Raw genomic sequence first — 17,464 nt, 5'->3', positions numbered from 1 at the left:
TACGTAATGAGGGAAAGAAAATGTTGTGCCTAGTAGAGAACTGAAGCTCTACCTACTATCAGGAGAAGCAAATATTTCTTCTCACGTTGTCCATGCACACTGGTGGACAGAGGCTGCACAGAACAATGGTTCCTAAGTGTGCTTCCGGACCACCTACATCAGCATCACCTGGGAACTTGCTAGAAATGCAAATCCGCAGGCCCCACGCAGGACCTGCTGAATCAGAGACTCTGGGGGGTGGGCAACATGTGTTTTCATCAGCCCTCCAGCCTGCCCTGATGCTCATTCAAGTTTGAAAACTACTGGTGGAAAGGACTGTGGTGGACAAAATCCTGAGGCCGGGTTGGGTCCCATAGAAAATAACGTTGTAGGGGCGCTCAGGTGACTCAGTCGGTTGAGCGTCCGACCACTTGGGCTCAGGTCATGATCTCGCAGTTCAAGGGCTCGAGCCCCAAGTCAGGCTCTATGCGGACAGCCCCGAGCCTGGAGCCTGCTTTGGATTCTGTGTCTCCCTCTGTCTCTCTGCCTCTCCCCTGCTCATGTTCTGTCTCTCCCTCAAAACTAAATAAACATTTAAAAAAATAAAAAAGAAAGGAATGTTGTACCGATAAACAACGAGTCTCAGGCAAAGGAGGCAGGAGCGGGAGCATGCATCCTAGTACTTCGGATCCCTGTCTAAACCAACCGTGCTCCCTCAAATGCGGCCCCACCTTGAGAGGGCTCTGGAACATTTTCCTGATCGCTAATATGATGCTTATGAAAATCAAGCAGAAAATCAATAGAGTCACAGTGTAGGAGGCACAGCGCACCTCAAATCATGGAAAAAGAATTGGCTGGGAGAGGGATATTTTGTCAATAATGATTAACTTGCCCAATAAATAAAAGCAGACAGACAAGAACAGTCACTAATGGCTACAAAAGATACAGGTTCTGGAACAACGCGGTTTATGACCTAGACGCCTTAGTAGGTATTTATATTTGGATCGTGTTAGGTTTACACAAGATAAAGCCAAAGTCATAAGACGTTTTAACTCTGATGAAACTATTCAGACAGAGATGACAGTGGCTGGGATCATAGCACAAGCTATGGTCTCTCCTTTGTCGCCAAACGGCCATGACATTGAGCAAGCGTACCCACACCGCATTATTTTGGTTGTTTTCTACCAGGTGCGACGTCTTCTCCATCATCCACTGAGGTTACTGACCCCCTACTAGGAACCTGCTACTTGGAATCTATCATTATGACACGTCAATGGTGGTAGGGCCAGAGAACTCACTCTGGGAGAAAGATCCAGAGAGAACGGGTAAACTGGAAAGGGGACAGCTGGTGTGCGGGGGTACTCCAGGGCCTGCGCTCCCTCCCCAAAGTGACAAACTCTTAGAGGAATTCCAAGAATTTAAAACAAAACATGGTGTTTAAAGGTTTGGAACACCCTCTTCCTAGTCAAGTTAAATATGCTCTCCATGGAACATTCTTCTCCAATTCCAGAGAAGCTGTCATAAGACAAGCTCGATAATGATCCTCATTTGACAGAAGCTCCCATGGGACACCGTGCCAATTCAAAGCCAGAGTTGGTGTTTTCGTGGGAGTTAACTCTACACCGGTTTATGATTATTCCCTAGGGGTTATTTCAGGTATGAAATGCTACCCGCTCAAATCATTAAAAATAACATAAGGGATGCATCTATTAAAAGGCATATGTTGGGGCACCTGGGTGGCTCAGTCGGTTAGGCATCCGACTTCAGCCAGGTCATGATCTCGCGGTCCGGGAGTTCGAGCCTCGCGTCAGGCTCTGGGCTGATGGCTCAGAGCCTGGAGCCTGTTTCCGATTCTGTGTCTCCCTCTCTCTCTGCCCCTCCCCGTTCATTCTCTGTCTCTCTCTGTCCCAAAAATAAATAAACGTTGAAAAAAAAAATTAAAAAAAAAAAAGGCATATGTTTACGACCATAGTGCCCAACGACAGAACATAAGAAGTCACACGACCGATAGATGAGAAATTATGATTTTCATAGAAAACACATTTTACCAACAAGTAAAAAATGAGATTTTCCCCCCACCATTTTGAAGTCCTATATCTGAGGAAGTACAAAGATACAGACAGGCAGGGATAGCAATTTTGTTTTTAAAAAAAGTGAGCAGGGCCGCCCGGGTGACTCAGTCGGTTAAGCGTCTGACTTCAGCTCAGGTCATGCTCTCGCGGTTCGTGAGTTCAAGCCCCGCATCTGGCTCTGTGCTGGCAGCCCGGAGCCTGCTTGGGATCGTCTCGCTCCCTCTCCCTCAGCGCCCCCTCCACTCATGCTGTCCCTTCCTCGAAATACATAAACTTTAAAAAAATTTTTTTTAAATGAACATATTTCACGGATCCTGAAAGATGGAAGTCAGGTGAGATCAGATCGGCAAAGAGTCCGCAATCCAAAACGTGAGCAGGAGAAAGTTATAGCAAAAAGGTTTCAGAAGCAGGGCTGGGTGGGAGCATGTGAGGGTGTGTGGTGGGTAAACCCGGGATGCTCTTAACTTGCAGGCAGCAGGTAGGGGAGGCAGCTGGTGGCCTGAGAAACCGTCGGTTTCTAGGCCAACCGACTAGCATAGCCTGTAACAGCTGGGCCAGCACCGTCCTCTCCCCTTGGGGCCAACCAGTGACCAGCAACAGACTTGGACTGCAAGCTGGAACAGGGAGCATGAACAGTAAGCCAGAAAGGAAGGCTTTGGGTGAGAGGTGATAACTGGGAACTGGTGATAACTGGGGGGGAACAGGAAGGAGCTGCCTGAACTACTGATGCAGGCTGTCCATTCGCATATCCTAGCCCTGCTCGCTATCAGGGAAGGGAGGACCCCGTAAACAAAAACAGCGCCCGCAGATGGAGGGGCAAGGACAGAGGGACACACAGAAACGTGAGTGGCGAACACACGATGCTGACATCCAAGGGATGAAGCACGAGATTTTAAGTGGGGACTTAATATTCTCAGAAATACGATGGTATCATCTCACTTGTGAAATAATCACAGGCTGATATAAAATTAAATGGCAACTCAACACATGACCTGACTGCACAATGGCCACAGGTGACAAGAAAATGAGTAAGCTGGAAGGCCAAGTTGAGGCATTCTCCCTGAAAGGAAAAAAAAAAAAACCATGGGAAGAATGAGAAAGACAAGCTAACGGACTTAGAGCACTGAAAGAAGGGTCTAGGAGGTACTTTGTCCTTTTCATATTCGTAGAAACGAAGCAACAGGAAGAAAGACACTCAATTCCTTAGAATTTAAAAAAAAAAAATCCCTTCTTACTAAACAGAATAAAATTTAAAAAAACAAAAACAAAAAAACTATAGGGGAGCCTGGGTGGCTTAGTCGATAAAGCATCTGAGTCTTGATTTCGGCTCAGGTCGGGATCACAGGGTTCCTCCATGAGTTCGAGCCCTGTGTGGGGCTCAGTGCCGACAGTGTGGAGCCTATTTGGGATTCTCTCTCTCTCTCTCTCTGCCCTGCCCCCACTCACTTGTGCTCTCTCACTCTCAAAAATAAACATTTTAAATAAATAAATTAGATAAATAAATAAAAAAATAAATAAACTATAAAGAAAACACAAATATATTTGCCTGTAAGGAAATGCAAAACCTCTAAAGGATAAAATCAGCCATAGAAATAAGACATAACAGACTGAGAGAAAAATACTTGCAACCTGTAATAAACAACCATTAATGCTGAAAGTTACAAAGAATTACAGAGAGAAGAAACTCAATTGAAAACAGGACGAAACCCACGTTCATTACCATGACAATCCACAAAGTACAAATTAACTTTTTTTAATGTTTATTTATTTTTGAGAGAGACAGAGACAGAATGCGAGTGGGTTAGGGGCAGAGAGAGAGGGAGACACAGAATCCGAAACAGGCTCCAGGCTCCGAGCTGTCAGCCCAGAGCCCGACGCGGGGCTCGAACTCACGGACCGCAAGATCGTGACCTGAGCCAAAGTTGGACGCTCAACCGACTGAGCCACCCAGGCGCCCCGACAAAGTACATTTAAAAATAAGGAGAGTCCACACCCAATCTATGAGATTGCCCAAAACAGTGATAAAAGTAGATATTCAACAATAGTAACATACTGTAAGAGAGGGCATGCTTTCTGCCTTCTGGAGGACAATTTGCCAGGGTTTCTTAAATTTTTAACAACACGTATCCCCTGGATCCTGACTTCTATTTCTAGGTTCTGTCCCGGTTGCTAACAACAGTTATCTTTTTTTTTTTTTAATGTTTGTTTATTTATTTCGAGACAGACAGAGAGAGAGAGAGAGAGAGAGAGAGGGAGAATGAGCAAGCTAGCAAGGGAAGGGACCAGGAGAGAGAATCCCAAGCAGGCTCTGCACTGTCAAGCACAAAGCCCAACATGGGGCTCGATCCCACGAACAGTGAGATCCTGACCTGAACCCATATCAAGAGTTAGTCGCTTAACCAACTGAGCCACCCAGGCACCCCAACAGTTAACTTCCATGAAGTGCTAGAAGCCAGATGTAGTTGTAAGCACTTTATGTGAGTTATTACCTTCCATGCTTTTAACAGCTACAATAAAGGTTACTATTGTATAGATGAGGGAACGAACTCACAGAGGGGCCAAGGGACATTTCTTGAATCAAACAACAACTGGAGAAGGGAAGGCTTTGAGCCCGGGCAGTCTGGCCCCACCATCTACACTTAAGCACATGCTACTTTTTGAAAGATGTATTCTTATTTGTGCCAAAAACAAACACGGGGTGCTCATTACAGTATCATTTACGCGGCCGAGAGAGTTGAAAAAAAAAGCAGCAACTGTCAGTAGAGAAACTGAATAAATCACACATCATACTATGGAATATTGCATAGCATTTAAAAGAATGGAGACATGCTTGCATGGAAAACCATCGTCGATCTTGAATACGTATCGTGAAGCAAAAAGAAAGCTTATTGCGGGCTAATAGGGATATTACAGTATCATGTTAATTAAAAACATACACGTGTGGGGGTGCCTGGGTGGCTCAGTTTGTTAAGCGTCCAATTCTTGATTTTGGCTCGGGTTGTGATCTCACAGTTCGTGAGTTCGAGCCCTGCATTGGGCTGTGCACGGACAGTGTCGCACTTGCTTGGGATTCTCTCTCTCTCTCTCTCTCTCTCTCTCTCTCCCTCTGCTCCTTCCCTGCTCGTGCGCGCTCTCTCTCTCAAAATAAATAAACTTTTAAAAAACACGCGTGTGTACATGTGTGTGTTTTAAAGGCACAGAAACAGGGGGAAAAGTGAACGAATCAAATGATACGCAGATGACAAATGTTCTCCTGAGGGAGCGAAGCCCCGTGGGATTTCAGTGCAGGAAGGGGATGGGGTTCAAAGGGCATCTTCGGCTCTGTGTGCATTTGGGGACCTCGCACGGACATCTCTTGCTTACGTCTCCTTCTCACGTCTATTCACATATACACATATTCACACACATGCTCACGTCCACGTATACACAAGAAATTATGTACTTCTTACGTACGTTCGCGTCTTTTCTTATGTGTAATGAAAGTGGACTCGAGGGAGCGTTTTCTTGAGCAGCTGCTAGCCGCCAGGATAATGCTATTCCCGTGGCCTTATTTCATGGAATGATTACTCATGTCATTATCGTGATGACTACTGTCCTTACTGTTGACATTCTCATCGTTCATTTAACCACACTAAAGGAAAGGAAGATGCAGGGTCTTCAAATAACTTTGCTGCAAATGCTCGATACCTTCGGGGTATAGGTCTGAGCTCCGCTCTGCTGCGCGAGACGAGAAAGGGGCACTAACAACACAGAAACAAGAGTGGAGAAGCAGGTGCGCGGGCCACAAGGCACCCAGAAGAGCCAGGCTTACCGCAGCGATCTCGGATGACCAGGTTGCGGCCTTCCTTCAGGTGTATGGTGAGGAGGTAGGCAAAAGGACTGGGCAGGTTACTCACGCCATCGCCGGCTTCCCCAAACATCTGCACAGATGGAGAAGGAAGGTAAGTCTGGTGTCTGGGGACCGAGGAAGAGAATTTCAGGAACACCTCTTAACTTGAGAGCAAAAAAAAAAAAGGGTGGGGGGCAGGGGGTCGCCACCTTCAAGCCTCATCTGCCACCCCACCCGCCTTGATGACCGGGTTACTAGGTCTCACTAACATATCCTCTATAATTGTCTCCAGTGGGATTGTATCCAAATTCACGATGCGATTGTTGCAATATTTAACTCGCCCCGCCCCCCAAATCACACAAGGGGTATTATTATGCCCTCGGAAGTATATCAGTATCTGAAATACCCTTCAACTCCGCAATTTCCTGTAGGATTCTTTATTTCTTTTTTAATTTTTTTTTTAGTTTCTTGTTTATTTTGAGAGCAAGCAGGGGAGGGGCAGAGAAAGGGGCAGAGAGAGAGAGAGAGTCCCAAGCAGGCTCCAGCACGGCCAGCTCGGAGCCCGATGCGGGGCTCGAACTCACAAACCGCGAGATCATGACCTGGGCTGAAGTCAGGGGTTGGACTCTCAACCCACTGGGCCAGCCCGGTGCCCCTGCAGGATTCTTTCTTCTAGAACTCGCGGAGGAACACGAGGGAGGAAGTGGCAGGCAGAAATGCAGCTGTGGGGCTGGCCCCGACAGACATGTGAACACTTCTGAGGTAAAGTGGCTTCCTCATTTTCTCCCCCTTCCCCCCAAGCCCTTCCACTCCCCTGCACCTCCTCCACGTGAAGTAAAAACGTTGCAGTTCACGTTCAGGACCGCTCAGCTGCCGGCCTCCGCGGCCCACAGGTGCATAAGGCACCTGCCCCTCCTGTGTCCACATATGATGCCTTTGCATGCTCTCCCCTCGGCATATTTTTCCTCCATTCCCTGCTCCCCACCCCCCGCCCCGTGGAGTCTCCTACACTTGACCTTCAGTCTTCCTCCCCTCACCTTAGCTCACTCCCCTCCCCAGGAAGGCATCGACTCCCACAGGCCACCATGTTGAATGCAAGTCTCTTTTCGAATATTCATCAAATGAATCCAACTAAAGTTTCGAACCAGAGTTTTGCACTAGTCCAAATTGTTGTCTTTCCAGAGACAAGAGACAGATAAAGTAATTTATCGTTCACTTTTTTGACATTCAATTAATCGATTCTGTGGCTAGGTCTCCCTTGACGGCCTTCTTTTGAAAACTCCCCCGTCTAGGTTTCAAAGCACTTCAGAATGGCTTTGTCTCCTTTACTCTCCCACTCAACTGGAGAGCTGCTCTGTATTTTTAGAAAAATCCGTCCCCGTCTGACAAATCAATAGACTCGGAATTAATCTCTTCCAGCTATAATTCGCCAGGCCGGTCTTTGCAATGGTTCAGCGTTCTTGAAAAATAAAAGAGGCAAAGAAATACAGACGTTCGGTAAGAAATATCTATAGTATTTGCTCTAGCGTTTGCTTTTAAGGCATTGTCACTCACAGATCGTTCTTCAAACTGCTGGGATGTCAGAGAAGCATTCAGATCACCACTGCCGCATAGCTTCTGTAAAGAAAAGAGAAAGAAACAACCTGCTTCAGGAAAGCAAAATGACATTAACCTACAGGGATATCCCCTTGAAGGCGCCATCTGCGCGCTCAGTTTCGGGTGCGCGGGCTGCTTTTGCACGTGTGTGGCAAGTCCTGGCAACAAAAGTTTGATTCGGTGGAATCCACCTGCCTGCAGCCTCGGCCGTCTTGGTCACGATCGGAGCATCAGTGTGGATAAGGCTGATTGTCCTCCACCACCGGGCTGCTCCATCATCCCTGGTCCGTCCGGGGCTTGGCGTGCAAGCAGCTTTCTTCCAGTGAACGAAATGCAAGCAGGAGAATCACCCCACAGCGCCCTCCCCGGGCCTGCCTGGCCCCCCTGCCCACCGGAGAGAAATGGACGGATCCTGTGCCAGAGACCCGGGCTGGTCACGCAGGAGGAGACGTTTCAAAATGTGATCCGGAAGACCTTCCTCAAGCCATACCTTCGTGAGACTGTACCGTCACCAACCCAGGGGTAAGAAATGCAAATTCTGAGCAAATGACCTCAGAATGAGAGGTGCCAATGTTTTCTAATTTAAGACGCCCAGGAGGGGCGCCTGGGTGGTTCGGTGGGTTACACTTCTGACTCTTAGTTTTGGCTCTGGTCTTGATCTCTTCGTCGGTGGGATTGAGCCCCACGTCAGGATCTACACGGTGCAGAACCTGCTTGGGGTTCTCTCTCCCTCTCTCTCTCTACCCCTCCCATTCTCTTTCTCTCTCTCCCTCTCAAAAAAAAAAAAAAAAATACCCAGGAAATGATCCCACAGAGCAACGAAATGGGTAACAGTCAACAGTCAGTAGTCAGTGTAGGATACAGTAGACCTGTCCGTTACGCAGGTTTTATACGTACAACACAGGTTCCGGAAGAATCTGGGGACTCCTTGAAGGTTTCTGGGGCTGATGTAAGGATGGCTGCCTGTATGCAAAGGCAGAGTGGAAGGGAAATGAGCTAATGATCTTCTAGCATTTTTGGATATGTTTCTGTCTGTCGGGCACATTATTCAGGGCTGATTTCCTGTGTGAGAAACATGGGGTCTCTCCCTCCACACAAGGCTGGGTAACTCTGAAGTCATAGGCAAACTGAGGCAGGCAGCAGACCTGCGGAGGCTGCTTCGATGACCCTGAACCACTGAGGGGAGACGCAAGGACCAGGGGCACCATGGTCTCTGGTCTTTCCCATCCATCGCATCCATCAGAGAGGTCCTGACACAGGGCAGACATCCCACCTGGATGGTAGGTTGCCTTCCAAGGCAGTGACACGCAAACACACACACACACACACACACACACACACACGCACATACACACACATTCTTCATCTCTGTCTCTCTCAGAGAGAGCTTCAGGCGGCAAGAGGCCCTGGGTTCCCCAGCACGAGGGCAGCTCTTCAGCCCCTAAGAGGCACAGCGGGAGGGTGAGGGGCCGTGAACAAGCAGGGGTTCTCTGGTCCACCCCCTCTGCATGCAGGGCCATTACAAAATGCTGCAACCAGGCAACCATTGGCCCTGATCACAAGGTGGCCTGAAGCCTGACAAGTCCTTTCCCAGGAAGGACAGAGGCCCTGGGACTTCTGCACCCATGATTCTCACACCGGCCTCCTTCTCCACCAGGCCTAGCATCCCTAAGACTGCAAACAGAACTCATTTACTTCAGATTAATTCACCAGGACCAAGGGTGACTTCAGGCACTTTGACCTTTCCTGAAGGCTCCCAGCCCTGTGGTCACCAGAGTGACCTTGGCCCTGGACATACCACTGCTGCCCAGCCAGGAAGAGAGCCCTAACCCTCAGTGCAGGAGGCTGTTAGCAGACCAGAAAAGAGGGGACAGCCTCTACGAGTCACCTCCCCCCCCCCCCCACCGGCTCTTCAAACTCCTATTTTGTTCTATGGGAAAGACACCCAGGATGGTTGGACAGGACTATCCGATGACCGCTTTATCAGGACAATCAGAACCTTACTCAACTCCCCCAGTCTCAAAAGATTTGCCCTTTTATTACAACACACACGATATCTCCCGGAAGCTTAACAACCCCTCCTCTAAAAAAATTTTTTAATGTTTATTTTATTTTTGAGAGATGGAGAGAGAGAGAGAGAGAGTGAGTGGGGGAGGAGCAGAGAGAGAGGGAGACACAGAATCGGAAGCAGGCTCCAGGATCCGAGCCATCAGCACAGAGCCCGACGCGGGGCTCGAACCCACGGACCGCGAGATCGTGACCTGAGCCCAAGTTGGACGCCCAACCGACTGAGCCACCCAGGCGCCCCATAACAACCCCCTCTTCCACCCGATTTACGAAACCAAGAGAGCCCAGCCACACTGCCACGTCCAGAGCTCACAAGGCACCACGTGCCGTCTGATGCTCTGTGGCCTGAAGACCCACCAGTGTCTCCGGTTTTAGGAAACGAATCGATGTTCCACTTAACCAATCCTGTGCAAAAGCAACTCCACAAAGCCCCGAGCGCTGGGATCAGGGTTTCCATTTAAAGTACGTGGTCATTCGCCAAAGATCGTGGTGGTCCAGAATGTTCTACTGTCAAATACGAAGGTGGACGGCCAGGCGCTCGAAAACGTCAACCCTCAGAGGGCACCCCAAACGCGCTCTCCCAACTTGGCCTCGTTGTATCCACTGGTCCACATCCCCTCCGTGGCTTCCACACTATCAAAAGTGACAGCTTTTATCCAAATATATGATACGCCTTCCACTTACAACAACATGGAAATTAAATGTGAAGAATGACATTAATTCAACATTATGGCCGGTTTTACTCACAGAAAAGTCACACAACTTAAACTTACGGTTCCCACGGCCACCGTAACTGTCACACACCGTATATACACACGAACGAAGGAAACCGATCACCGTAAAGAAGAACCGAAATGCTACATCGGCACCAGAGGACACGTTACAGCTGCTGGGGGACACATAACCTTGAATATTCCCCTACATTCTGCATAGAGCCTAAGATATTACCCACTGAATAGAAGGTACATTACTTCACTTCTTTGTCAACCCAGTAACCACGTCAACGGGCCTTTTCTTTAAAAACAGCACAATTAAGGGGCGCCTGGGTGGCTCAGTCGGTTAAGCACGCGACTTCGGCTCAGGTCATGATCTCACGGCCCGCATCGGGTTCTGTGCTCGCAGCTCAGCCTGGAGCTGCTCCGGATTCTGTTTCCCTCTCTCTTTCTCTCTCTCTCTCTCTGACCCTCCCCTGCTCATGCTCTGTCTGCCTCTCTCTCCAAAATAAATACATAAAAACAGCACAATTAAGATTTTCCTCAGAGGAGTCCCTGATACCCCACTATCATTAGAATATATTTTTGATGTTCTCAACAAGCATAATCAAGCCCTCTGTGTTTTTTTTTATTTTACTTTTGAAAACATAATGGTAAAATTGCCTTTCTGTATATGTGTACAGGGCTACATTGTTTATATGTTTATTTTGAGAGAGAGAGAGAGAGAGGCCAAGCAGGGGAGGAGCAGAGAGAGAAGGAGAGGGAGAGAGAGACGGAGAGAGAGAGAGAGAGAGAGAGAGAGAGAGAGAGAGAGAGAGAGAATGAATCCCAAGCAGGCTCCATGTTGTCAGCTCAGAGCCCAACATGGGGCTCAATCCCACGAACCCTGAGATCCCGACCTGAGCGGAAATCAAGAGTCACTTGCTTCACCAACTGAGCCACCCGGGTGCCTCCAATGGTACGGTTTTTAACACACACATAGATTTGAGGGACCACCACAACAATCAAGACAGAACAGATCTGTCACCCCATTAACACTCATCCGTGCTATCCCACTGGGGCTTAAATCATCCTCAGCCCGCGGCAGCCACCTGTCTGTCTTCCTCACGTAATTTCATCTTTTCCAGAATACCATACACATGGACTCAGCCAATATGCCAACATCTGACACTGACATCGTTCACTCGGCCCAATGCCTTGGAAGCCCATCCAAGTCGTCCTCTGCAATCATTCAAACCATTTTGGTGGCCGAATAGTATTCGATCCTACATTTATGCATTTGGTGTTGGTTTCACAAATGCCAAACACGTTATTTCTAAGGACACAGGGAAAGATGAATAATTTTGAATATCGTAATGCTAGGGGCGCCTGGGTGGCTCAGTTGGTTAAGTGTCCAGCATCAGCTCAGGTCATGATTTTGCGGTCCGTGGGTTCAAGCCCCGCATCAGGGTTCCATGCGGACAGCTTGGAGCCTGGAGCCTGCTTCAGATTCTGTGTCTCCCTCTCTCTCTGCCCCTCCCTTGCTCACACACACACTCTCTCTCTCTCTCTTTCAAAAATAAACATTAAAAAAATTTTAAATTGAATATCATAATGCTAAAAAAAGGCTACTAAGAAAAAAGGTCTAATTACTTAGAAACATTCCAAAATTATGGCAATAACAACGTGGCATGAAAATTAGGATCCGGTTTAACCATCTCTCCCATAACTCTCTCTGCTGCCTTTTGGGTAAGTGGTTTTGTGTTTTTGGTTTGCTTTTGTTTTCTATGACTGAGAATTTAAATTGGTATTTCCATTCTACCTGAGCGGAAATGGGTGGCAAGGTAATAAACTTTGCCTTCTCTTTAGGGAAGAGTCCTCTAGCTGCAGGAAGGCAAATGTATTAAAATGTAGCAGGATATGGGGAGATAGGAGCATGGATGGGCCAGTCATATAAAACAGAAAAGTCACCCAGGATCCTAAGAGCAAGACACTGATGTGAATAAACAGTTTCCTTGTGTGTATGCTAAACGTGACCTTGTACAAATGCTACCTCCCATGTGGCTCATCCAAAGGCTCTCACCATGAAGTACACACAGGAAGCCAAATTATAAACCATGTAAACAACCGTGGGGCGGGGGGGGGGGTTTAAACTTCAGTAGGAGACATCAACCCACAGCCAGGAAAGCTAAATGAGGAAAAAAGCTGGCTCAGGAGAGCGTTTCTACAGTCTCTGGAAAATACTCGGGACAGGTCAGTATGGCAAGCAGTCCCCGTAAGACGTATTGACTTAACCACTCCTCTCACGTCTAGGTTACCGAGAATCTGAACACTCTGGCTGACAGTGGTCACAAACACAAACACCCAACAAGACAAAGGAAGGAGCGAAGTGAGCAAAGGGAATGGGATGGCGAGCCAGACCCTGAAGCACAGCCCGGATCCAGTGACAGAATCAAAACGACCCACAGGGCAACTAGAGAACAAAATTACGCTGTCTGGAGCACCTGCGGGGGGGCTCAGTCGGTTAAGCGTCCGACTTCGGCTCAGGTCACCATCTCACCGTTCATGAGTTCAAGCCCCGCGCCCAGCTCTGTGCCGACAGCTCGGAGCCTGGAGCCTGCTTCGGACTCTGTGCCTCCCTCTCTATCTGCCCCTCTTCTTCTCATGCTCTGTCTCTGTCTCTGTCTCAAGAATGAACAAACATGAAAAAAACATTTTTTTTTTTAAAAACTAAATGTCTGTTCACAAAATTCAGGTCTACCAAATGGCTGAGTCTGTGCATATCGCGTTTGGACACAGCTTTGCAGGAAGCTATTGATCATACAATCAAGGTACACGTATTTAGTTCCCCCCCCCCCAGCCCCAAGAGTGTTTTCTCTGTAAGTGATCACCCTGGAATAATAATATGCAAAATATGAGTCGTGTGTGTGTATGCGTGTATGTGTGTACCTATATACCCTACTCAGTCACATGTGAGTATTAATCAGTGACCAGCAGGGGCGCCTGGGTGGCTCAGTCGGTTAAGCCTCCGACTTCGGCTCAGGTCACAATCTCGTGGTTCGTGAGTTCAAGCCCCGAGTCAGGCTCTGTGCTGATGGCTCAGAGCCTGGAGTCTGTTTCAGATTCTGTGTCTCCCTCTCTCTCTGCCCCTCCCCCGTTCATGCTCTGTCTCTCTCTGTCTCAAAAATAAATAAACGTTAAAAAAATTTAAAAAAAAAATCAGTGACCAGCAAATTACAATCCACCACCTACTTTTATAGATAAAGTTTAAACTTTGAAACACAGCCCCACCTACTCATTTGCATACTGTCTATGGCTGCTCTCAGGATACAATCCCAAGGCTAAGAAGTTGCAATAGAGGCCAGAGGGGCCACAAAGCTAGACATACTGATTATCCGGCCCTTCATGGAAAAAGTTGGCCAACCCCTGGTATACTCAACCTTTCTTTTCCTGTTCAGTCACAGTTGTCCACTGACCTTTCACACGCTGTTCCATGCTGTTACCAGTAGATAGTTTATTTCTTATTTTTTAAAAAAATTTTAATGTTAATTTTTGAGAGAGAGACAGAGGACAGAGAGGGAGAGAGAGAGAACAAGTTGGGGAGGGGTAGAGAGAAACGGAGACAGAGAATCCAAAGCAGGCTCCAGGCTCTGAGCTATCAGCACAGAACCGGACATGGGGCTCGAACTCACCAACCCTGAGATCATGACCTGAGCCGAAGTTGGATGCTCAACCGACTGAGCCACCCAGGCGCCCCACTTGGAGATAGTTTAAAAGAATAATGGTCCCCTTTACGTTTGCTTAGCACTTTATAATATACAAATACACACAGACTCCTATTAACTTATTATGAGGGGCCCACAGGCTGTCAGGAGTATCATCAATTTACAAATGAAGAAGTCCAAGTGAAGAGATAAATGGTTGCTCACTAAGGGAGACCAAAGAGTTAGGCGTTCCCTTGACTGACCTGGGTCCTCTATTCTTTTCACCGTGCCCCGACTTGCCCCAAATCCAAAGTCAGAACACCTCGCCCGGCTGACTGACCGGCAGCTCCCTGCAGGGGCAGACGAGGCCCGGGAGTCAGAAAGACCCGGTTCCCACCCAACTTGTTCTACTTCCTAGCTTCGCGTCCTTGAAAACTCGACCTAAAATTCAAGACGTGGGAACCTGTCCAAAAGGGGCAAAAAAGACACTCACCTCGCCGACTGATGGGAGAAAAATGCATTCATTCAAAGGAGGTCTACTGAGCATTACCGTGTTTCTGGGGCCGGACAGCGCACGAGGCTGCCTGTATGCAGAGCGAGCCAGAGGGATGGTCCGAGGAGATAACGCTCATGTTCCCAGCAAGGGTCCTGATACATAACCTCTCGGAAGGTGGTACCAGATCGGGGTTGCTTTCCTATTAGGACTGTTATATTGCTATCATGATTCGTATTAAGACAGGGGGTATGTTTAGGAAGACTGGAGGAAGAAAACTCAATGACGGGGGTCAGCAACCTGAGTCCCTCCCTTCATTCCCTCCCTCCGCTCCCCTGACACTTGTATCATGACAGTTGGAGAGATGTCTAATGACGCCTCGGGCCCGTGGGACCTCCCTTGGCACACAGGGCTCATCAGCCTAGGCAGGCTTCCTGCATGGCTCTCTCCCCAGGCAAAGCTTCTCCTTCAGCTATTCGCCACCTATAGAGCAGGTATCACAACGCCACCTGTATATTACAGATCCCTGCCTTGCGAGCAGCACAGTATTGAGCCCCCACCGCTCCTCTGGATGGATGCCCCTCGTGGGTATCCCGGATCGTCCTCGTGGTGTGGCAGGACCGCCCCACAGGATGGGAAAGTCTGCATGATCCAGCCTCAGAAATAACTCTGACATCTGCTGCCACCCACCCCTCCTGTCCTGCCACCCGGCCGGTGTTCTCTCCCCTGCAGAGGCTTTTCCCTCCAGACGCGCACACACCTTCCTTCCTCGCCTCCTCTAGGCCGCCGGGTAAATGTCGCCATCTCAGAAGAGGTCTTTCCTGGCCACTCCGGGCAGAACTACCACCCCAGCACTGAGCAAGCATCTTCTCTGCTTTGTTTTTCTCCCTTCCACCTACCCCTCTCTGAACCTATCTGTAGCCTGCCACTGTTGAGATCAGGATAGGCTCTCCAGGAGGAAGTGGATTTTTGTCTGCCTTCTTGACCGCTGGGTTCCTGGCGCCCCGAGCAGCATCAGCACATGCGAGGTGCTCAACGCGTGAGAAAGGAGGGAGGGAAGAAGAAACGGGGCACCCAAGCTGTGAAAGACCCTGCAATGTGGCGGACACGCCTGGCTCGCCGACACCATGAGGCTGAGTGATGATTTGGGGGATAAACCAAGAATCGTAAAAGGGCCCGAAATTGAAGTGTAGAGACACTAATGTACTTGTTCACCAGCTGGAGGCCCGTTCCTCTGCACCGGTTTGTCATTTTGCTTCTTTGTGGTCACTAAACTGAAGCTCTGTGGTTGCCGAGTAGCGGTTCTAGAAACATCCCAATCAGGTACTTCTCTAAACCACTCAGCTCATCTATATAAGCTGGCACCAAAGCTAGTTATTTAAAATACCAACTGCCAAATGAAATGTCAGGAAAGGATGTATCCCGGTGGGGGCGGGGGGGAGGGTGGGAATTACATGAATGAGAGAGGGGGGGCAGTAATCCTTCCATTCAGGGTTATTAGTTGCTGGCCATCATAATAAACCCATTCAAGCACTATAATTACCCCTGTATTTAAAAAGGCACAGTGAGGGTTGCCTGGGTGGCTCAGTCCATTAAGCATCCCACTTCGGCTCAGGTCATGATCACAGTTCGGTTTGTATGTTTCAGCCCTGGAGCCGGTTTTGGATTCTGTGTCTTCCTCTCTCTCTGCCCCTCCCCTGCTCACTCTCTGTCTCAAAAATAAAAGTAAAATCATTAAAATAAATAAAAAATATAAAAGGGCACAGTGGACACAGAGAAATAACAACCAATATCTTCTTTTCATTACCAACTTTTTTAGATCACTGACTTGGAGGTATCCCAGGTTAAAGGATCACATTTCCAAACTCCATGCTGTGCACACAGTTTTGTGTACGGGCTTTGGATTCAGACAGTTCCCAGATTGGGATCCTAGCTCTAACACTACCTAGATGACCTTAAGTAAGCCATTAAACCTTCTCAGCCCTCATTACATTCTGGAAAGTGTACTGATAAAAATAACAATACTAACACGAATAAATACAAACATAACCATAGCAGTGAGCCCATGCCTGCCACATAGTTTTGGGCCACGAATTCTCTCTATTTTTTTTTAGGCTTAAAACTTTATTTTGAATGAAACTTAACTACTAGGCTTTCCTCCCTACCTACCTGAGTCTTAGACACATAACGTGCCCTCCCTGACCACCTACTCAGAGCGACCCTCTCTACTGACCTCAGATGGTCATCTAGCACTGACCGGGGACTGAGACCACCTCGGATCCTTGGTCATTTTTTCCAATATCTGGACCTACTCTCAACTACATCATCAACACAGAGGACGGGGACCAGAGGCAACTTTCTGTATTTCCTCAGTACCCGATTTTACAAGGCAAGAGAGAGCATCTCGAAAAATAAGTACTGGGGAAGGAAGTGAGAAGAAAATGCAAAGGAAAAAAGAAAAGAAAAGAAAAGCTATTCTCCCTCTGGGTCTCCTTAACTGTAGCTTCTCCATATTTAATCTGACATTTGCGAAGTCCATTAGTGCTCACTATATATCCCCCTCCAACCCCCCCATCCAGGGCCTCCATGTATCACCACCTTCCTCGACCAGCTGAACTTCTTAAGGCTCCACAGCACCTAGCATGGCCTGTGGCTTAAAAGTCAGCTTCAGAGGGATGCCTAGGTGGCTCAGTCAGTTAAGCGTCCGACTTCAGCTCAGGTCATGATCCCACGGTTCACGAGTTTGTGCCCCGCATCGGGCTCTGTACTGATGGCTCAGAGCCTGGAGCCTGCTTCGGATTCTGTGTCTCCCTCTCTCTCTGCCCCTTCCCCACTCATTCTCTCTCTCTCTCTTTCTCTCTCTCTCTCTCTCTCAAATATATAAAAACATTAAAAACATTATTTCTTGAAGTCAGTGTCAGAGAAACATTAGTCAATATATTTCACATAAACAAGGTTTGCAGAAAGCTGGGCAGGAAGAAAAAGAAGGCATCATCTGTTCCTCAGGAGCTTCCAATCTAACACGAGGCCAA

General features: G+C 48.2%; 1 protein-coding gene across 1 annotated transcript in view; it reads right to left on the bottom strand.

Moving 5' to 3' along the window:
- MCTP2 (multiple C2 and transmembrane domain containing 2) overlaps positions 1–17,464 on the bottom strand; it is a 240,030-nt gene that overhangs the window by 163,489 nt on the left and 59,077 nt on the right. Inside the window, exons 3-4 of the mRNA XM_043554770.1 lie at positions 7,435–7,497; positions 5,863–5,971 (exon numbers count right to left, since the gene is read on the bottom strand). Of these exons, the coding sequence (XP_043410705.1) occupies positions 5,863–5,971; positions 7,435–7,497 (172 nt within the window). The remainder of the gene's footprint in view (positions 1–5,862; positions 5,972–7,434; positions 7,498–17,464) is intronic.

Source organism: Prionailurus bengalensis, chromosome B3, assembly GCF_016509475.1.
Source record: "Prionailurus bengalensis isolate Pbe53 chromosome B3, Fcat_Pben_1.1_paternal_pri, whole genome shotgun sequence".
Lineage (NCBI taxonomy): Eukaryota > Metazoa > Chordata > Mammalia > Carnivora > Felidae > Prionailurus > Prionailurus bengalensis.
The sequence above is the reverse complement of the archived record's forward strand: the minus strand, read 5'-3'. Positions and strand labels throughout refer to the sequence as shown.